This window comes from Rhinolophus hipposideros (assembly GCF_964194185.1).
Source record: "Rhinolophus hipposideros genome assembly, chromosome: 7".
Taxonomy (NCBI): Eukaryota; Metazoa; Chordata; class Mammalia; order Chiroptera; family Rhinolophidae; genus Rhinolophus; species Rhinolophus hipposideros.
Window position 1 is genome coordinate 21,736,812 of NC_138053.1, and position 23,152 is coordinate 21,759,963.

At 34.7% G+C, this 23,152-nt stretch overlaps 1 protein-coding gene across 3 annotated transcripts in view; it reads right to left on the minus strand.

The window, feature by feature from the left end:
* Nucleotides 1–3,360: 3,360 nt before the first annotated feature.
* The window catches only part of AP3S1 (adaptor related protein complex 3 subunit sigma 1), a 64,610-nt gene continuing 44,818 nt past the window's right edge, over nt 3,361–23,152 (minus strand). The window contains exons 5-8 of one of the 3 annotated variants that reach the window (XM_081053141.1): nt 14,332–14,439; nt 10,991–11,031; nt 7,425–7,453; nt 5,216–5,291 (exon numbers count right to left, since the gene is read on the minus strand). In XM_081053141.1, coding sequence (XP_080909267.1) covers nt 10,996–11,031; nt 14,332–14,439 — 144 coding nt within the window. In that variant the 3' untranslated portion in view covers nt 5,216–5,291; nt 7,425–7,453; nt 10,991–10,995. Of the gene's footprint in view, nt 5,292–7,424; nt 7,454–10,990; nt 11,032–14,331; nt 14,440–23,152 lie in introns of all 3 variants that reach the window. The other 2 variants (XM_081053140.1, XM_081053139.1) reach the window with 2 other exon arrangements.

A 23,152-nucleotide genomic window follows, 5' to 3' on the forward strand; every position in this document is an offset into this window, starting at 1 on the left:
TCCAAGATGGAGTTGTATTTAAACACTGTGCTCGCCTCCTCTGTGAACACATCGAAATTACAACTAAATCACAGATCAACCTGGAGAACCATCTCAAATTTAGTTGAACAGAAGTCCTAAACTAAGTGTATAAACAAATATCCACATCAAGACTGGTAGGAGGGGTGGAAACGCAGAATAGGCTGGCCCCAAACCTCCACGTGGTAGTTGAGAATCTGTAGGGATATTTGGACTATGGAGGTTCCCCCCAGAGGAGCAAGGACCCCAGCCCCACAACAAGCTCCACAGCCTGGAATACTGGTAACAGGAAGAGGAGCCCCCACATTTGGCTATGTAAAACAGTGGGGATTCCGACCATCCAGGTGGGACAGAAGGCTGCAGAAAACTGAGATGTCCTTTTAAAGGGTCCGCACACTTACTCATTGGCTTGCAGGCACTCACCCTGGGCTCTGGTGGAGGGTCAGTGACTCGGAGAGCATTGGAGATATATGGGGAGAGACTGAGTTGTGCAGCTTCGAGGCGAGGACTGGAGGGGCACTTGCCATTTCCCTGTGGGGAGTCCTCCTCCTACGCAGCTGGCAGGAGAGTGCCATCTTTCCTGTGTGGAGCCCTCTCCCCATGCCCATGGCCAATCTGAATCTAAATTGGTCTGAGGCACTTCCTCACTTGTAGCCAGCCCTGCCTGCATTACACTCTTTCATGGACAACTATCAGGGGTCCATGGGCCCCAGGAGGGCAGTGGCTGACCTCAGTGCACTCTAAAACTTTTGCTGAGTAGCTCCAGGCTCAGCACTGGCACCAAACCAGAACCCACAGTAAGCTGGTGACCACTCTAGTGACTCCGAGATCCCGCATCACCCAATTTGTGTACCACATGAAGCTTTGTAAGTGGCTGAACCTTACAGGAGTGGGCAGATGGCAGCAGGCCTCGGAGTGTCCTGGCTTTTTGCGGAGCTACTTCAGGCCCAGTCCTGGTGGTAGCCATCCCTCGTTCACAGCGTGGCCTCTCTGATAGGCCTCCAGGTTTAGTACAGCCAGTGACCAACCACTGATTGTTTTGTAGCTCCTACCAGGTAGGTTGTCCCTGGCCAGTCACAAGCAATGGATGACCTGGGCCTGCACCAGAGCCCCTCCCACAAAGCCCCAGAACTAACATACTTGGGGAATGGCTTCAGAACACAGCAGAGCACCACCCAATTAGACCCACAAGCAGCACACCCAAAGTATGGTCTCAACAGGCACCAGAGCCCACTGGGGAGAATCCCACTCCATGGGGTAAGCCATGGGGTAAGCACAGCAGCCCATAAGCTGTGGACATGGACAAACCCCATAGCCAGTCAGCCTGAGGGTCAGGTCATTCCCACTCACTGATGTGCCAATCGTAATCAAGGCTTGACTATAACAGGAGGGAGGGCACACAACCCACAAAGGGGACACTCCTGGCATACCCATCACAGGTGACCAGGAAGACTGTACCACTGGGCCCCACAGGGCACCTATGTAAGACCATCCAGCCAAGACTGGGAGATGTAGCAGATCTACTGTATACATAGAAACAAACAGAGAAGCAGCCAAAATGAGGAAACAAAGAAATACATCCCAAATGAAAAAACAGGAGAAAATTCCAAAAAAGTACTAAATGAAATGGAGACGAGCAACCTACCACGTACAGAGTTCAAAACAATGGTTATAAGGATGCTCAAGGAACTTAGTGAGAACTTCAACAAGGAGATAGCAAGCATAAAAAAGGACACATAAACTATAAAAAAGAACCAGTCAGAAATGAATAATATAATAACTGAAATGAAGAATGCATTAGGAATCACCAGCAGACTAAATAAAGCAGAGGATCAAATCAGCAATTTGGAAGACAGGGTAGGAAAAAACACCCAACTGAAACAGCAAAAAGATAAAAAAAATTTTAAATGAGGAACATTTTAGAGACCTCTGGGACAACATCCAGCGTAACAACATTTGCATCATAGGGATACCAGAAGAGAGAAAGCAAGGCATTGAGAACCTATTTGAAGAAATAATGACTGACAACTTCCCTAACCTGGTGAAGGAAATAGACAGACCATGTTTCCCCGAAAATAAGACCTAGCCAGACAATCAGCTCTAATGAATCTTTTGGAGCGTTAATATTAATGCTCCAAAAATTAAGATAAGACCCGGTATTATATTATATTATTACATCACATTATATTATATCCAGTCTTATACTAAAAGAAGACTGGGTCTTATATTAATTTTTGCTCCAAAAGACGCATTAGAGCTGATTATCCGGCTAGGTCTTATTTTCGGGGAAACACTATACAAACCCAGGAAGTGCAGAGAGTTCCAAATCAGATGGAATCAAACAGGCTCACACCAAGATACATCAAAATTAAAACAGCAAAGGTTAAAGACGAAGTGAGAATCTTAAAAGCAGTAAGAGAAAAAGGAACTAATTACTTACAAGTGAGTTCTGATAAGATTGTCAGCTAATTTCTCAACAGAAACTTTGCAGGCCAAAAGGGACTGGTAAGAGATATTCATTGTGATGAAAAGAAAGGACCTACAACCAAGATACTCTATCCAGCAAAACTATCACTTAGAATTGAAGGAGAGATAAAGAGCTTCCTAGACAAGAAAAAGCTAAAGGAGTTCCTTACCATCAAGGTAATACCATCAGTATTACAAGGAATCTTAGAGGGACTGCTTTAAGACCAAAAAAAAGAAACAAAATGACAATAATTACATATCTATCAACAGTTACTTTCAATGTAAATGGATTGAGTATTCCAATCAAAAAGCATGGAAAGGCTGAAGGGATAAGAAAACAAAACCCTTACATAAGCCGCCCACAAGGGACTCACTTCAGATTGAAAGACACACAGACAGAGAAAGTAAACGTCTGGAAAAGATATTTTATGAAAACGGAAATAAACAAAAATGCTTGGGTGGCAATACTTATACCAGACAAGAGAGACTCCAAAACAAAGGCTACAACAAGAGACAAACAAGGACCCAGTAATTCCACTTCCGGGTATTTATCTGAAGAAACCCAAAACGCTACTTCGAGGGGATCCATGCATCCATATGTTCATTGCAGTATTGTTTACAATGGCCAAAATATAGAGGCAACCTGGGTGTCTGTCAATGTTTGAATGAGTAAAGAGGAGGTGGCACATATATACAGTGGAATATTGCTCAGCAATGAAAGGGAATGGGTTCTTGCCATCTGTGGCACGATAGATGGACCTGGAGGGTATTGTGCTGAGTGGAGTGCCAGAAAAAGAAAGCCAGATGCTACGTCACTTCACTTTTATGTGGAATCTAAAGAACAAAAGAAACAAACAAACAAAACAGAAACAAATTCAAAGACACAGAGAATATTTTAATGGTTGTCAGATGGGAGGGGCTTGGAGGGATAGGTGAAAAAGGGAAAGGGATTAAGAAGTACAAATTGGTTGTTAAAAAAGTAGTTATGGGAATATAGGGTACAGCATAAGGAATACAGTCAATAATATTATAATAACTATGTATGGTGTCAGGTGTGTACTAGATTTATTGGAGTGATAGATGGGAGGAGTGTTGGGGGCAGGGTGAAAAAGGTAAAGGGGTTAATAATTACAAATTGGTAGTTACAAAATACTCATGGGGATGTAAAGCATACCGAATATAGTCAAGAATATGGTAATAACTATGTATAGTGTCAGGTGGGTACTTGACTAGACAGGGGGATCACTTGTTTTCTGTGAACTGACAGAAATCCCAATAATCACAGACTGAATTTCCTGTTGCCTTAACAGGATGAGGCTTAGAATCAGATTAATTTTATTTAGAAAAAAATAAAGTGACTTTTCTTACATTTCAGAGCTTGGAGTAAAATTCATACATGCCACAAATCTAAGGAAATGTTTCCAAGAGAACATTTGAGGAGGGAGGACTAGAACTGTAAGGAAAACCTTGGTCTAGCTAGAATAGGAACCCCACTCATGCTTCAGAAGATACACAAGACCAAATAAGAAAATGTGGGCCAATTAAGAGCAATCACAACATGAGTGTTAGAACTTAAGAAAATAATTTAGCTTTTCATTTTCTGAGCAAGAAGGGCTCAGATGCAAGGTTTAAACTTAAATGTATAAAACAGATTTTGCAATTTCTAGAAAAAGATTTGTCATCTCTCACTCCAGATCTCATCCTACACAATGTGCTATGAGATACAGTGGTACCTCAGTTTTCAAAAGTCTCCGTTGACGAATATTTCGGTTTACTAACACTGTACATTTTATGGCTCTATGGTATCATTAGATAGTAAAATTCATGCTAAATTTGCAGTTTTAGGGGTTGATTTTCAAGGTTTGGAACGGATTAATCAATTTTGCATTACTTTCTATGGGGAAACTGCACCTCGGTTTTCGAACATTTCAGAACTCGAATGGTCTTCTGGAACAGATTATGTTAGAAAACCGAGGTACCACAGTACACTACTTGATTGTGAAATAACTGAGCTTTACAATAATTCAGTGAGTTCCTGAATATTAAAAACGTAAATATAAATTTAAAAAAATCAACAGCTTCTTAACAGTGATAAAATATAGTTTTATTTACTTTGTTGAGTCAGAAGGTCGTAAAAAAAATTATTGCTAAAGTAGATATCAGGCAAACAGAAAGGTGCTTTAGAAGTCCAGTTACCTTGGAGTTTATTTAAACTAAGAGATAAAGGTCATGTTTTCATGCAATACATACTTGGTTCTTTAAATAACAATCGTGACAAATAACAGAAAGAATTAAGGAATGCTGCACCTGTGATCCATACAAAACAGCAACATTATGGATTGTACATAATTTAAAGAAATGTCTCAAACACTTTTTGAAACACTGTTGTAGCCAATACATAGAGAGGCATGCCTTAGTGGGCATAGGAATGCAATTTAGAAAAAAAAAAAAAAAGGAACAAAATCACACCGGAACTACTCAATTTCTTCAAAATCACTGAGCAAGAAAAGCAACATTGAACCGCCATACTGATTTTACACAACTTCTATACAGTACCTTGACTTAAATCCAAGAGCAAAAGTTAAGACTCTCTTCCTCTATTTTTGGTAAACAACTGCATGGTAAACTTAGATGACTTTTCCCCCTGGATTTTACCTGGGAGTGGCCTTTAAAATTTTTTATTTAAAAGAGGGCAGGTTTGGCACTTTTATACTGATGTCACCAATGTTAATATTTCTTGGGATCTCAGGAAGATTCATATTCTTTACAGCTGATACAGCACGGGCTGGAGCTCCCGCTAAGCCAGCCTGTATACAGAAGCAAATAAAAGAAAAAGAAAATGTACAACTCAGATGTAGCTCATCAAAGCACTAAAAATGGAGGACAATGATAAAAGGTTTTCATATAACAAGCTTAGAGACAAGATGGTAGTTTGAACTGGTATGGGATGGTTACTTTGAAATGCTAATCTATAAAGAGAAAACAGTTGACACATTAAAAAATACAGTGAACACATGCAATGATAACAATGTAAAGATTTAAATACAAATTAAACTGTACTACTTAGATATTACACACAATATTCAAATGACAAAAGCTAGATCTTCGACTATATTTAGACACATAAGTATGAAGCGTATTTTACATTAGTTTCCTTATTAAACATCTCTTGCAACAATTGTGATATATATTTTGGGTTTTTCTGATTTTAAAATGGCATTTTTATCAATATATGCTGTGAAATAAAAACTAAAAGTAATAGGTCATGCTTATTTATAAGTTTCTTTACTTAGGGCTAACCCCTTAAAACATTTCAAAACAATAAAAATATTTTAAAATTATTTTTTAAATTGTGAAGGGAATTTAAATTTTCTAGGGAAGTCCAGAATATTAAAAATCAGACTTTTAAAATAAGTCTCAATCCAAAGAAAACAGTTCTGCCTAAAAACGAAACACCAACATAGGGATCAGTCCAACCTTTGATGCATTAGTAAAAATATAATGATTACAAATATTTTGTCGTATCAAGTAGATTCAACATGTTTAGTTTACAAAATATAAATGTAAAGAATAGCATAAATATAAAAGATAGTATATATGTATGTAAATTTTAAAATTCCTAGTGCTATTAATGTACAGTATTTGGCTTTCATCTTAGTAGGAAAATTTATAATTTTATGAAGTAATTTTGAACGAAAATATGCTTAAAAAAAGAAAAATGAATATACATCATTTTTCTCCAATAGCTGCATCAAAATTCTTCATATTTTTAAGGTTTGGTTTAATTTATATACCATTAGAGTTCATCAATTTTTATTCAGGCTATATAATAACACATCTCAGTTCAGTGGCAAACATCGTCTTGCACAAAAGCAGACAATTAACAAAAACAAATCTTCCACTTTGCTTAGATTACGTATATAACAGACAATGCTTGTGTAATTAGAGACACTAATTTTAAAGTCTCTTTTTGTAATTTAAATTTTCTCTTATGTAATCCTACCTGTTTTGTTAATTAAAAAATAATAATAATAAAGCTGTTACCTGAGAAAAATCTTGACTGATACAAAATAGGCCAGTGTAAACTATTTGCTGAATAAAGGATACAAACACTGTTAAGCAATGAAATAAAAGCCATGGATTATCAAGTCAGAATTGGAAATAATAGAAAAAAAATCAGTAAAATAATATTAATAATAGATATGGTCCACGCAGGCAATGATAAGGTCGATATGGATAAAACATTCCATACCCAATTAAAGATTGAGTAGGACTGGGAATTCAATTTTTCTCATTTAATAGGGGTTGTTTTTGATGTATAACTAAAAGTTTGACCTCTACATTTATACCTACCTGAAGTAATACAGTTTTTGTTACACCCACACTTCCCTCCCACTACCTCCCAAAATGGAGATACAAATGAATATTACTTGAGGCACCATGAATCATATTCAAAGGGATCATTTCAGGTGCAATCTCTAACTGCAAAAATTTAGAACGGTTTAGGATCAAAGAAGTATTCAGTTCAAATAACTTTACTACGTTGTAGGCTCTCTTCCTTTTACCAGGAAGTATGTTGTCTGCCAAGGGAACAAAAATTATTTTACAAACTTTTAAACATCCTGGAGTTAGTATCATTTTTCCAGGTAGAAGGGTTCTGTAATTTTTCTAAATAACAAACCGACTTGCCACTATTTTTACTTTGAAATTTCTATACAGGATATCAATGAAATATAGACTATATTAAAGCTACTGATAAGATATTTGAATATAAATATTTTTTAAAAGCATGAATTATTATTAGAGGATTTTATAACAGAGAGAAAAGGTAGGGGTGTGTGTGTGTGTGTATTTTACTGGATGCTATGCTTTACATTTTATAGTTAAAATAATATTTTTCAGTATCAAATCAAATAGAATTGTCAAGAAGCCTTCTTTACCAGAATATCCTGTACCATGAACAGCTAAACTAAAACAAAGAAAATGAGAATAAAAAGTCATCCTGTTAAATTTCATTAAGTTGTTTCTTTGACCAAAGATGGTGTCGATTTTTGGCTGCTAATAAGAATACATCAAGTCAATATAGCAATTGATTTAAATAGCATATATGTGCCAAGTTCTTATTATGTAAAACCAAAAGAAGTTTCTAAGTACAACAAACTACAATCCTTCTAAACATAAGCAGCAAGCCATAGACATGCAAAGGATGGTAACTGTTCAGAACACGCAAATGAATTAAGAGAATCAAATTATTTCTCAAGCATGTTCAATACTTTCCTGTAGAATGTCAAGAATTTAAATGGTATGAAATTTAAAAATTGTAATGTGTATGTAAATTGGGTTTTAATTAAACTAGCATTTTAAGAAATCAGATTCTATAGACTAGAAGTCCTGTTGATCAGTACATAGATGCTTACATGAGCTATAAACATATATCAATGTTTATATAAAAAGAACTTCGGGCTTAAAAAAAATACTTCATGTCACCAGGTAGTCAACACCCAAACTGCTATAAAATCAACTTCATTTTCAGACTTCCAGAAAGTGAAGTCTGAAACACGTTTATTAAAGAATAAAATGTAAAAGAGGTAAATTACCATTACTAAATCAGTTTGCCAACACAGAGGTGTAATTTTCACCTTAGTTAAGATTTTTTTTCAGTAAGATACACTCAAAGCAACAAAATAACTTTTACTAACACTCAAATTTTTGAACACTAAAATTTACAGAAATGAAGTTTACCTGACTTGTTAGTAGTATATACAATTTAAAATATAAAAAGATATTTCTGACAGTACACGTAGTTCTTAAAGATTTAATATTTTACAGTTGACACAAGCAGAAATAAAAAGAATGAAACCCTACTGGAGAAATAACTTGTTTCCATCTATATTATTTTACTCGAGCACCACCATGGCAGGTAAACTGCAGCAACTCCACTAACAAAAACAAATATGTGAATCCAAAGCAGTTAAGAGTATGAATTGGATGAAAGAATGAAGTACAGTATATAAAAGAATGGTCATGTTTTTTCTCCCATGAGATTAAATAAATTAACAGAATTAAGAGAAAGAAAACAAAATGAAGTCTGCAAGTATACCAAAATGAGGCCAAACAGATAGAAGACTTATACAGACATAACTCTCGGAAATTTCAAGCACTGAATCACAAAGATAGTAATGGATGGATATGGTTTGTTTTTTATTTTGTTTTTAATTGCCAGACCCAAAAATAAACAAAATATGTGCAAGCAAAACTGAAAAAAAGCAGCTACTACTAAAATATATTTCAAAAAATCTGAAAGCTTCCTTTTCCTCATGCAATAAGCAATTTACTTTCTCAAAGGAAAAAGGAAAGAATCTAAATATTTATTTCATCTAAGACATAAAACACCATCCTACCATCTTAAAATATTTTTTCAAGCTTGAAATATAGCATAAGAAGATGGTAGTTGGAACAATTTGTACATACTAAAATCTTTACACACCCTCCCTGCTGGAAGTTGCTATATGCACATTCACAATTTTGACCTAATAGTGAAGTGAAAAAACATCAACATAATAAACAGTATTAAATGGTTTCAGACTCAAAATCATTAACAAAATAATGGCAGATCTTGAAAGCATGTTTTGAACAAAATAGAAAATGTCAATATTTTAATTTCTGAATATAAGGTAGAATAAATTTTAATCTGGGGAGTTGTAATAGACTTGCTCTTTGCTTTAAAGGCAGTGTTTTAATACTGCAATTTTAAACAAAAGAGACTAGAAATGCTGATGACAATACTCTAATGAGCAAGAACATGGTATTTAAATTTTTTTTCATCAAAATTAGAATATTTAAAAATTGTAAAGCCTTCCAAATTACTAGTCATTTTATATAATCTTCATTTTATCATTTTAATTTCTAGCACAGGATTTGCCTGAGTAAAATAAATATAGCAGACTAACACCATTCCTGGATTTAATGTAACTAGTTTTGCCCATTACAAGTGACCTCTGTTCTACCTACTGTAGAAGAACAGAATAACTGTGCAGGTCAACATAGCGGGGTGGAACTAATAAGCTGACTCCAACATGTTTCTCAGGCCCACTTTTCTTATTTTATACACTTTGAAAACAGATACTTGATTTAAAAAGAAAGAAAGGTGGGGGAGGGAGAAGTGAATGAGACCATTATGTATTTTGTATTCCAGGGATAAAGTCATACGGATTGAGGGACCAAAAGTGGTACCCCCAGCTTCATGATATAGCCCATGATCACGGGATAAGAAATTACAAAGCTACCTGTCTGTCGCTGCTTCTCAAACACATCCAGAAAGTAATCACTTAGTGGCTAAAAAGCTATGCCAAATTCTCAGTGACATTTTCCTAATTATTAAGGTAGGTAATCTAGCTTGTTAAGTTTATAGATTTTTTTCCTCCATGGTACTTAATAAAGTATTTTCATTTTGAAATTTTTAAATGGGGGCCTAAAAACATTTTCATTTTTCCTGAAATGGCTTTGTATAAAAAAGTTGTTGATCACCACCTACATGGAAATTTTAAAAAAGTAATTCACTCAGTTACCTTATGGTGTGAAAAGAATGCACAGGAAATATCAGAATATCAGAGAAATATCAGAGAAAATTCAATTTTGTAAAGCTAGGAATCTATTAAAAACGTTTGTAATATTTGCCAATATGCTTCGCAAAAATATTCAAGGTTTACGATAGTTTATTGAATCTTATGACATGTATGTATGGATATCAGAAGGTTGCTACAGTGGAAATCCATTTTATTTTGGTCAATATGTTCCATTTTTATAGAGCATTTAATTCAATTTTGGAAGATTCTGATCTTGCTTTTTGTTGGTCACTTTTAATATGTACCTGTTAGTCAAAACTAGTCAATTCTGTTAGCAATTCTGTTAAGACTTTGGAACTGAAAACCATTTTGGGGTGGAGGGACAGGGAAGTGGTATTTAACAGTCATTATTGTAAGCCTTCACTGCTTCCCACTTTGTATGCAAAACTCTGAAGATTTAGCTTTTGGTTTTTAAATTCACAGCTTCCAAAGCCTAGCAGGCAATTTTATGTCAGAATCCTAATTTAGGAAGATGGAAAAAAAAAAAAATCTGTGAGAGTTAAATTAAGATTGGTTCTGCCATATGATGCTCAAAATAAACTCAAATTTTATAAACAAAATAAATTGTCATTTCTACAAAATGTAATTTGTCAGTTAAATGACAATGTTTAAAAAAAAACAAAAAATTTAAACTTTCCTTTTACAACGCAGGCAGACAAAACAGAACAAACATGACATCAATGATATACTAGTAAAATACACTAAGTCCAATAAAAGATGAAGAAACTACAAGGAGAAACTAGAATGGAAAATAGGCTACAGGGACTATATGGGTTCATTAACACAAAGAATTTTTGAGTCTGGCCTAAATAATTAATTGCCTTTGACATCATTTTGCTTTCCCCTTTGTTAAAGCATATTTTTCTCAAAGTCAGCAATACCTTGTCTACCTGTCCTGTCTGGGAGATTGAAAGATAAAGGTCTGTAAGAGAGAAGAATGGAAAGAGCTAGAAAGATCAGGATGTTCGGAAAAAAGAGGACTGACTTTCAAAAAGTAGTGACTAAATTCAGACCCATTTATTCATCTTAAAAATAACATGAAATACATAAAAACTAACAAGTCTCCCCAAACCCCCCTCTACCTCCACCCATCCCTAGGGAATCCCTTGATTCCTAGGCAGATTCCTGGGTGCCTCACACTTTTCCCAAACTCCACCCACCTCCCAGCTTAAACCCCCCTTTTCCAAGATCCCACTATTACAGTAAACATTTCTCTATCAAAGCAGGATGGACGTAAATACATTCAGAGCATACTTTTGCTTCTTCCCACTTTAAAGATCTGGGTGATCTTTGCTTCTACCTGTCTAGGTATTGGGAATTAAACTGGTTCACTTTTGACTGTCACTGAAAATATACTACCTTTAAACCAAAATAATATCTTCTATTTCTAACAAAGTAAAGGGACCTAGATAGATCCATTTTGCATTTTAAAAGCTGTATCTTAACTATACCCAAGCTGATTTTTAAAAGATAAATGCTATTCTAAATATTATTAAATTAATTTCAAAAATCTGATAACCAGGTCTTATCATCAATAATGATACTCTGGATTTTAATTAAGTCTTTTGGTAAATTTTTGCTTACATAATAAATTTTAACTAAAATCTAGTACGATTCAGATTAATAAAAGCATATAGATTGCTCTCAAGTAATTCTGGATTATTCTGCAGTCATGTTTGGTAGATAGAACCAATTTAAGTAACATGGAAATTGAACCTATAAATTTTTTGACCTTTAAGTTCGTCTGGAATAAAGCCAGTAGCCTTCCAAACATACTTACACTACATGAAAATTATTGAAAAATTACCCAAAGTCAAAATTATTTTTCAACACAATTTCTTAAAATACGATCAGGACTAAATGGCGTCACTTTGACTCCAAATCCTATTTTATAATTAAAATATTAGCAGACATCACATATAGAGACACTTGATAAATATATAATGATGTGGTTTATCCTTAATCAGATTTAAAACATACTTTCTTGTAAAGGAGAAAAAGAAAAACTAATCTGGTAGCAGATAACAACTGACTATATGTTAAAAGATGATCAATGGATGAAATATATAAGTATTCACTAATATTCAAAACCATTTTAAACAGCACTGCTTCTATAAAAGGATTTCTATGTTATAGTATTCTTGTAACTATACATTCCATAAAAATGTAAATTCTGTATTTAAAATGCTCTTAAGAGATGAAAAAATGCTCATTAACAAAGTTTTATTGGACAATTAAAAAGCAAATATCCATTATCCAATTATTATAGGTCCTTCGTAAGTTTTGTCAATATCATATATAGCAAACTAAGGAGAAAAAGAAAAAAAACAGGACACCACCAGTGGAAAGCAGTTAACTACCTGGAAATGTGAAAATTCCGGACAAGAAATCAATACATTTTTACAGATGATTACAAAGAATTTACAAAGTACCATGTATCCATTCACTTTAGACTGATTATTAATGGATTGTGTCCCTGTCTATCTCTTGGCATTTAAAATCTATATCCATACAGTTTTGTAATACAAAGTTTAACAGATTACATAATTTTCAAATTAGCATTTTAAGACTTTAAAAACTATAGCTTAGAGTTTATAGTAAATCTTTTAGTATATAAGATTGCAAACCAACCACACTAAATAATATTGAGTCCTTGTCCTAAAACAAAATTTTCTCTGTTAATCTGGTTTATGTTTTCCGTTTCCAAAAACCAGTATTTTAAAAATTGGCTATAGAACACACACAAAAGATGTACAATTACTTAAAAGAGTCATAATTTTAAGCTTTCACTATTATAAGTCTCTCATTTGGGAAACCAATAGGGATGGTAAATTCAGATGAGGAGAAATGCAGGAGTATTTTACTTTTAAATAAAAGATTGGGCAATGTTTTTATACATAGCTTCACCTGCTTCTAACCCTCCGATTTCAGATTTATCCATCATCCCATGTGTTTTATTCAATTCCAGTGAGCACAGCATTGTGTTAAAGTGACCCTCGACAGTGCAAACAAGATAAGAATTCTTCAGAACTCACCTGTTGTAAACTTTTGCTAGCATATTTTAATACCTTGCTGCTTTCATAGTAATATTTACTTTATATCAACCAAACACATGAACTTGCACTAATAATTATAAATAAAATGTATTTTCCTAATCTGAATTATGACTATAAATAACAAAGATAAGAGTATCCTCAAACAAGTACAGTGTTGAATGAGATATTGAGACTATTCATCTTTCAAAACGTCTGATACAGTAAACAACCAAAATAATGTGAACTTGAGTGGGTCAGCTACAGCACCTGTTACTGATATTCAGCCTAGTACATGAGAGAAAAGAGTCACTAAAATTCTAAAGTAGGGTTTTATACAATGCTAATAGTGCTGGATGGTCCTCATTCACCCAATCTAACAGCACAAAGTCAACCATGTATATATAACTAACCAAATCTTTCTCTTATAGAATGCAATAAAAGCCATGAATACATGTATCATTGAATATAAACGTGACTTAACAAACTTGTCAGTGACCTTTGAGAAGGATCCAGACTTAAAAGAGTAAGGCACTGAATTTCTTTTTTCAGTACGTACTCAGGCTTGCTAAGCCATTGTCTTTCCTTTCCTTTTGTAAATTTATGTATCTTTAAAATGCCAATTTTAAGATTTCCTTGATAATTACTGACTAATGTGTTACAAAGCAAATACAGAGGGTGCCAAAAAAATGTACACACATTTTAAGAAAGGAAAACTGTATTAAAATTGTAATAACATATACGGATAACAAAGGATGAATACAAGTCACATTTGACTTCTGCAATTACAAGAGGTGCTCAAAGTGGTTACCATCAGCGTCCAGACACTTCTGACTATGGCGAACTACTGCTTGACCAAAGTGTCCACTTGCATACATTTTTTTGGCACCCCCAGTATTGACTTCATTTTTCAAATAAATACTTTCTTTTTTAAGCAATGGAATTGTGCTAATTTACCCAAGGCAGTTACGACTGTGGCTAAAAGAAGAATGCACAAAACTATCTGGTGGATAGTAGTCACTGAACACTTAGCATACTAAAATTTGTATATTCCATTTTTAAAAACTGACGAAGTATACCTGCAGTACCTAAAGGGTGATACTGAAGGACAAACAGTGAAAGCTACAAATCATGCACAATTTATGATCATGCGTACTACCCTTATTAACTAGAGCACTGTCCATTCTTACCTCAGATTTCTCCAGTTTATTTTGTGCGTCAATTTGTGTAACAATCTCATTCATGTTGGTCTCCAATACCATTCCCCCCATCACCATTTCTGCAAGAATATTGTGAACCTAAAAGAAAAAATAATACACACCCATAAAGAAAACTCACTACAAAAACATTTCATAATTTCAGTAGTTTTTGTTCCAAATACCACTGTATTTATAAAATACAATAATTTGGAATGACGGTTCATAATTCACTTTTGTCACTACTGTGAAGCCTTCGGCAGTTACATAACCTCTTTAAGTCTTAGTTTAATGGGCTGTAAAACAGATAATAATAGTACCTTCTTCACGATTGCTGAAAGGGTTAAATGAAGTCATTCATGGAAGTGCCCAAAACAAAGTAAATGATCAATAAACATCAGCTACCATTATTATCAAGTTTAATGTTAAAAATAAAAAGATCTACAAGGGCCTTTTATACCAGATTTTTAGCTAATAACTATGAAATTGTTTTATGCTCAGGTACTTAATGAAGCTATATGGCATCACTATAAGCTCTAAATTGAAAAAAAGTAAAATACTCTTTTTTATTTTAGGAACTTTAATAATGCTTTTACCCCAAAGCCCTCTCTGTATGAAATACTGATATTTTTTAATCATCAAATACATCTTCTGACTAAAAATAGTGTCATTGGGGGGGGGAAGTGTTTTTCCATAAGGTGTTTATTGGGTCAAAAATCACCAATTCAAATCTGAATTAAGTTTCACAGAATAGTATACTCTGCTATAATTTTTTAAAAATAATGTGGTGGCATTAAAAATGGAGACTTTGAAATTCAATAGATGTAAATACTGACTCTACCATTTATTAATTATATGCCCTTCAGCAGTTACATGACCTCTCTGAGTCTGTCACCTTATCTGTAAAATAGAAATAGTATAGGCATAGGATTATCATAAGAATAATTCATGTAACATGCTTAGCACAGTAGGTGTAAGTATTACAAGAGAACTTTTTTAACAAAAATTCTTTTTGGTTAAGTATATAATTACATTATTTGATTTTCATTTCTTTATAAGATTTCGTGCAAATGTACTCATGGTTTTAAAAATATCCTATCATTATTTACTAATTTTTCATTATGCCAAGATGGACACCTCACCTACAAATTTTGAATAAAGAATTATAGAAATTACTTTTCCTAGCAAACAACACAAAACCAGAAGCCACAATTGTTTTTAAAAACTAGTGCTAAATAACATCACTTCTACTTCTATCTTTTCTGTTACTAGATATCATTATTAAAGCTGTATTTTGATGCTGTGCTTATGGTATCTGATTTAATTCTCATATTAATCTTTGTTAAAGCTGAGAATAAACCAGCTTACTAATATGTGGCAAACTAACAATTCAAACCTAAATCCAAATCCAATTCCTTGCTTTCTTCTGTTAACAATAAATGAAACGGACACAGCTAATTAATTTTTAGTCACAATCTATGAAAATACAATTAAAGGTCAAGAAGGTGATTAGGTAATAAAATTGTAATAGCTAATAGGTACTGCATTCATTAAAACTTCTTTTTTAGCAGTGGAACTTCATTTCTTCTTTTTAAAACAAATTCTCATGAGAAAAGCACAATTTGTAATATTGATAAAAATGTAGCAACTCCACCACCCCACTTTGCTCAGGCTCTCTTGTGGGTTCATCCTTTTATACACTGTACTACTTACTGTCTTTCCAGAAACATCTCAAAACACAAGCACTAAAGCAGTGGAAACCATACATTTCAGTATTAAGGAAACATCTACCAAGTTTAGAGGTATCAAAATATAAGCCTGCAAATGTGGGTCATACCCAAGAAATTCTAGCAAATGTCAATTTAAGGTAAGAACTAGTATGTACATTTGTCCTCAGATTAAAAATAACTGCTATGAAAGCAAATTTGGAAATCTAGAAGAGACAGAAAACACAAATGAAGAGCCTGTGAGCTAAATCCTTAAAGGTACATAATCTCGGCTGCCAGATGGCTCAGTTGGTTAGAGAGCGAGCTCTGAACAACAAGGTTGCTGGTTCGATTCCCACATGGGCCAGTGGGCTGTGCCCTCTACAACTAGATTAAAAACAACCAGCTGCCACCGAGCTAATGGAGGGGCAGCCAGATGGCTCATTTGATTAGAGCATGAGCTCTTAACAAAGTTGCTGGTTCAATTCCCACATGGGATGGTGGGGTGTGACCCCTGCAACTAAGATTGAAAAAACAAACAAACCCGCGACTGGACTTGGAGCTGAGCTGCACCCTCCACAACTAGATTGAAGGACAACGACTGGGAGCTGATGGGCCCTGGAGAAGCACACTGTTCCTCAATATTCCCCAATTAAAAAAGAAAGAAACATAATCTCATTTATTATAAATAAATGCCTAAAGACCATTCTTGGTGAGGAGACACTATACATTATGCAGAAATTCAAGGAGATAGTATGGGAATGAGAATTACTCATTGAAAGGCTACTCCAATATTATCAAGATTATGGTATCCAAAGTAAGGTATGTCACATAGGAGGGGAAATTTAGAGGCTGAACATAGTATGTCCAGTGACGGGAAAATTTATGTTTCAAGAATTGGGAAGAATTTTTGGCAGAATTAGTATGAGAAAAAGGATGATAATGGCAGCTGGTGTGAGTGGCCAGCAGCTGGCGAGAGCTGGCGAGAGCTGCCGTGAGCTGCCAACCAGACCAACAACTGGCAACCGACTGCAAGGCTCATAATACCAGCATGGGCCAGGGAGCTGCGTCCTACACTACTAGACTGAGAAACAATCGGAGTAGGGGGGGGAAGTGGAAGGGGAAAAATAAAAAAATAAAAGAAAGAGGATGATAAAAGCTCTGCTTTTAGTGTAGCCCTAACTCATATGATTAACATATCCCATTATTGTTTTATAAATTTTACTTAAAACAGATTTTTATGGAAATAAAAGGGTGACAATATGCCTGTACTATAACTAATCTACTAAATTCTTTGATTCACTTAAAATAAGAGTTCAGTGAGTTTTTACCTTCTTATTTGAATTTTTATAGGTATTTAAGTATTTTTAAAAATTAGCCAATACAATGTATTTTTGTGTTTTTTTAAAAACACGCATGCTCTATCTGTTGCCGCACAGCAGCCTACCCGTCTGTCTCCCCGTACTTGCCCTTAGAGAAAGGAGAGTCTGTGAGACGATCCTTGCAGGGACTTTGCTTCGCCTTTGTACTTGCACCTTATGTCTCCGTGTTTGGCCCCAGAAAGATGGCTCTTAGCCAATGATGAGTAAGATTCCCCACGGAGGGGACAACTCAAGCCAGACACAGCCGAGTGGGGACCAACAGGAGAACCCAAGGGGTTGACAGAGGTGGGCACAGCCTCCCACCTTCCCCTGGCTAAGCAGAACCTCTGCCTTGTGGCTGCATTCCTTCCCAAAACCTGCAAGGGAAGTAATTCAATGATGTGCTCTCCATCTATTCATATGCATATAGGTTTTGTCCCTTGGGGAGGTACCTACATGCTGAGACTTATGTAAGGTTCAGCTGCCTGCAGGCAAGGGTGACTGGCTTGAATCAGTTTCCTATTATAATGTGTGGGATTCACAGATCTTGAGATTGACAAGGTTTATCTCCTTTACTACCCCACCTGACTAATAAAAGCTATGCGTGGGCCCCATTCTGCGCTCAGTCCCTGAGGCTGCATTCCCTTGGCCCCTCTTGGCTACTGTCTTTCTTAACTCTGCACCACCTTGCTCCCCATAACCCTCGAGAGCGGGAAGCAACATTTATCCAACTCCAAAGCTGCTTCTGGCATAGACCATAACTTCTAAATTTCACTTTTATTTTTTTAAATCACAATACAGGCAAATGATTAAAAGTTTAAGCCACACAGAAACTTATGTACGAATAATACTGTCCATCACCTTTGTATCTGTTATTAGTTTCCTCTATCCAAAGATAATCACAGCTGTATCTTATATATCTTATATGTATCTTATATATCCTTCCAGAAAACTTGTTATGCACAAAATTATTAGATGTGTCTATATGTATATCTAATTTACATACATGAAATCACATTATATACATTATATTTTATAATTCTGCAAGAAAATGAAAAACGTGTTAAAAGTTAGAGGCAGGAAAGAATCAAGATATGAACTAAGAAAATGATAAAAGATACTGGTGCCAGATACACGTGCAAAAATAATCAATGATAATTTGCTGGTTAAAAACAGACACAAAAATACAAAACTGTAAAGTAGTGACTCCACACTATTACTACACAGCTAAAAAAGAGAAAAATCTACAGATAGCTCAGAAATATAGATAGGTTATTAGATGAAAAATTGAATGGGATAGAACAATATCTGTAACATGGTCCCATTGAAATTTACAAAAAAAAAATATTATACACATACAATACGTGGATATACCCAGAAACTTTCTGCAAAAACATTCAAATGCTTCAAAAATACTATTTTTTTAGAGCGGTTTTAGGTCCACAGTAAAATTGACAGACAGGTACTGAGACTTCCCATACATTCAGCCCCTTGTCCCACACACATATCTTCCCCCATTACCAACATCCCCCACCAGAGTGGTATTTTGTTACAACTGATGAATCCACATTGACACATTATAATCTCTCAAAGTTCATAGTTTACCTCAAGGTTCCTTTTTGGTGCTGTACATTCCATGAGTTTGGACAAGTATGTATGGACATGTATCCATCAATATGGTATTATACAGGGTATTTTCACTGCTCTAAAAATTCTGTGCTCTACCTATTCATGTATCTCCCCTGACTTCCCAATCCCTGGCAACCACTAAACTTTTTACTGACTCCACAGTTTTGCCTTTTCCAAAATAGCTGGAATCATATAGTATGTAGCCTTATCAGATTTGCTTCATTCACTTGGTAATATGCATTTTAAGCTTCCTCAATGTCTTTTCATGTCTTGATACTTCATTTTTTTTAGTGCTGAATAATTTTCCATTGTCTGGATGCAACGCAGTTTGTTTATCCAGTCGCCTACTGAAGGACATCTTGGTTGCTTTCAAGTTTCGACAATTATGAAAAAAGATGCTATAAACATCTATGTGCAGGTTTTTGTGTGGACATGAATTTTTAACTCCTTTGGGTAAATGACAAGGAGTGTGACTGCAGGATAAGTGTGATAAGAGTATGTTTAGTTTTGTAATAAACCACCAAACTGTCTTCCAAAGTAGCTGTATCATTTTGCATTCCCACAAAATAAGTGTAGAGTTCCTGTTGCTTCACATCCTAACCACCAAACTGTCTTCCAAAGTAGCAGTATCATTTTGCATTCCCACAAAATGAGTGTAGAGTTCCTGTTGCTTCACATCCTCACCAGCATTTGGTGTTGTCAGTGTTCCGGATTTGGGCCATTGTAATAGTTATGTAGTAGTATCTTATTATTGTTCTAATTTGCTGCAAATGTTTTTTAATAGATAGTAGTTATCTAAAGAAATAGAACTGGCAGACTGAGGAAGAATGGAGACTTATCTTTCATTTTATAGTTTTTTTCTTGTTTTGAAACTTTTAACACATGTTTATGTTACTTTGCCTACTAAAAATAAGAAACCGTCCATGCTATAATTCGGAGGAACAATAATAAGGGCAGTGGCCACGCACATGTTTAAGTTATTTAACAGGTAGCACAAAGTTGCTGAATATTTGTCAGTGATAAGGAAACACAAGCATGCCACTTTTTACATACGTTTAAAAATAGTAAGAATTCTATCATATATGTGTCAATGCAGAACATGGAAACTTTTGCTTAAAATTACTCTAACATATTTCACATTAAATGGTCTCTATTTTATTGTTTATAAAATATTATAATGTACATTGTGGATCTCTAATGAATATTAAATACTTCTTTTCAAATAGTTTATCTCAGTTATCTTAAAATTCAAAAGTTAAAGAACAAAGCATTTATTTGTATGTAACAGTTTTCATTGCCCCATCAGTAAACCATATTTATTAAATATTTATATATATAGCGCTCACAGATGGCAGCGTCCTGATTTGAGTAAAGCCTGTAACATCACTGCAGAGTAGAATGAAGATTAAGTCAAACATATTTCACTTTTTAACAGTTATAAGTCCCTCTTACTAGGCTGAACCAAGCATCTGAAAAAGGATAAAGGAAAGGAGGTCAGATTAGGTAGATTTCCTTCTATGGACTGGCGTGTGTTTTCAGGGCATAAAAGCTACTTTGCTACAGTTTATGCTAGAAATGAGTCCTTTGCACCAAACATTTTAAAATTTGACTATATTAATATCTGACTATAGGGGTAGTCAAAATGTAAAGTAAAAATAGTAAAATATGGCATATCTATTCTACTCAATACTTCACTTAAGAATAAAACTGACATATATTGGTATGGAAGAATCTAAAGATAGATGAAGTCAATAAAGCAAGACACAGAACATTATGTGAAATACAAACAAACCTAATCACCTACTGAACCAACAGGTCCATGCCTACCTTCGAAAATATGTAGAAAAAAAAGTCTGGAAGCCTACCTAGCCAAACAATTAAGAGAAATTACTTCAGGGAAGCAGTGTGGGGTGGGGATGAGTGGCTAGGAGGAGGAGAACAAGTAAGAAGAAACTTCCTGTTTCTAAAGTGTTCTATAACTCAAAACTTTCACTTGATAATGTTATTAATTTTAAAAGGTGTTTGCTAAGGAAGTAATCAGTTCTACAGTAATTTGGTTAACATTATCTTAAGATTGATTCAGTTGAACTGTCTCTGCTGCTAAACAGTACAATCTACCCACAAAGTCCTGTTTTTTTTAGTATTATATTATGAAAGAAAATTTTGAAGTATGACAATTTTGAAAATAATTTTGAAAGGAATTGGGAGTATATTTTGTTAGCCTATCAAAATTTTGGTAAAATTTTCAAGATAAAAATAGGAAGGGAAAATATATAATTAATATATTAATAATTAAAACATTTGTTAATTGCTGACTAATGGAAAGCAACAGGGGTACAGTAATTCCAAGTAACAGATAAGAGAAATTGTCTTCGTACACAATGCATTTAATATTTACACAGAATATGAATGTCTCAAAATCTGAAAATTCAAAACATTCAAGTCTAACCGAAAAGTTAGAAAGCTGTTCTACTTTCTAGTATTCTGTATTCCGGGGCTGACTATACAGGAATAACTGTCTTTTCCTTATAAACAATAAAAAATTTATTTCTCACAATTTGGAAGCTGGGAAGTCAAACATCAAGGTGCCAGAAGATTCAATGTTTGGTGAAGGTCCACTTTCTGGTGCCTAGATGGTACCTTCTGCTGGGTCTTCACATGGTGGAGGAAGTAAGGGACCTCTTTTATAAAAATTTTTTTTTCTTTCAATTCCACACATACTTTAATAGTTAATGTTCTCTTATCCTCACCCACAAATTTACTACTTTCTTTGCTCTTCTTCCTTCTTTACCTCATTCCTTCTTACATTTCAGACTTCCTTCTGTTTAAGTGCACTCTTTAGAATTTCCTTTAGTGAAGGCTTGCTGGTGGCAAATTCTCTCAACATTCGTTTCTCTGACAATGCCTTTGTTTCACCCATATTCTTGAAAGATATTTTTGCTGATTTTAGAATTACAGTTTGGCAGTTATAGTCTTTCAACACATTGTCTTCTAACTTCCGTGGGTGCTGTTGAGAAATCAGTTTCCAATTTAACCACTGTTCCTGGTAATGTGTCTTTTATTTCTGGATGATTTTAAGAGCTCCTATTCAATTTTACTATCATTAGTCTAGATATAGATTTCTTTTTATTTATTCTACCTGTGATTCTTTTATCTGGAGATTTGTATCTTACATTCATTCTGGAAAATTCTCAGCCATTAGATATTGAACATGCCTCATTCTTTCTCTCTTCTTCTTCTGAAACTAAGAATAAATGTTTATTAGACCTTTCTCACTCTATCCTCCCTGATCTGTAAACTATTGTATTTTCAATCTTTCTTGTATTTTTATGTTGCATTATGGGCATTGTGTTCTATCTTTTCATTTACTCAGATATGTCTAATCTACTTTTAAACCCATCCACTGAAAATTTTAATTTTCACATTTTTTCCTTCTAGAAATTCCATTAAGTGCTTTTTCAAATTATATGGTTTTTGTTTTAGTTTTTTTTAAATAGTGCAATTTTTATCCAGATTGACTTCAGAACTTGCTGAGTAGATGGGGTAGGGGGTCCAAGCTTTTGACTAGTGCTGACAGGAGAGGGTGGCAACTAGCATGTCTGGGTATTAGCTTTTGAATTACCCAGCCAGGAGTTTGGTTATACAAAGGAAGGGTTTGAGCAAACAAGTAAATGCATCAGGAACAATGGGAATAATAGGAACGAGAATAAAAACAATCTCTCACGGTCAGAGAAGCAAATTGCAAATATGAAAAAGGAGAAGGCTAGAATAATTTCTATAATGTTACACTAGACTCTATGGTGTTAAGAAAAACTCAATGATTTTTAATATATATAACGATATAGAAATAGGGTGTGTGTGTATGGGTGCGTACATACACCTATTTCCTAGAGTGGCTCACAGAGAACCAGGAGTAATATCACCCCTTAAGCAATGAGTATACATACTGGTGCTAAGATCGTCATTTCTAAACATCACTGTCCACTAAAAGGAACCAGGGTTGCTTGGAGAAATAGCTGACTCGAGGGCTGGGCAGAAAATATACTCATCCAAGATGTTCTGTCCACAGAAAAGGCCTGGAAACAATGATCAGCCTCATAATTATAAGCACCTCCAGAC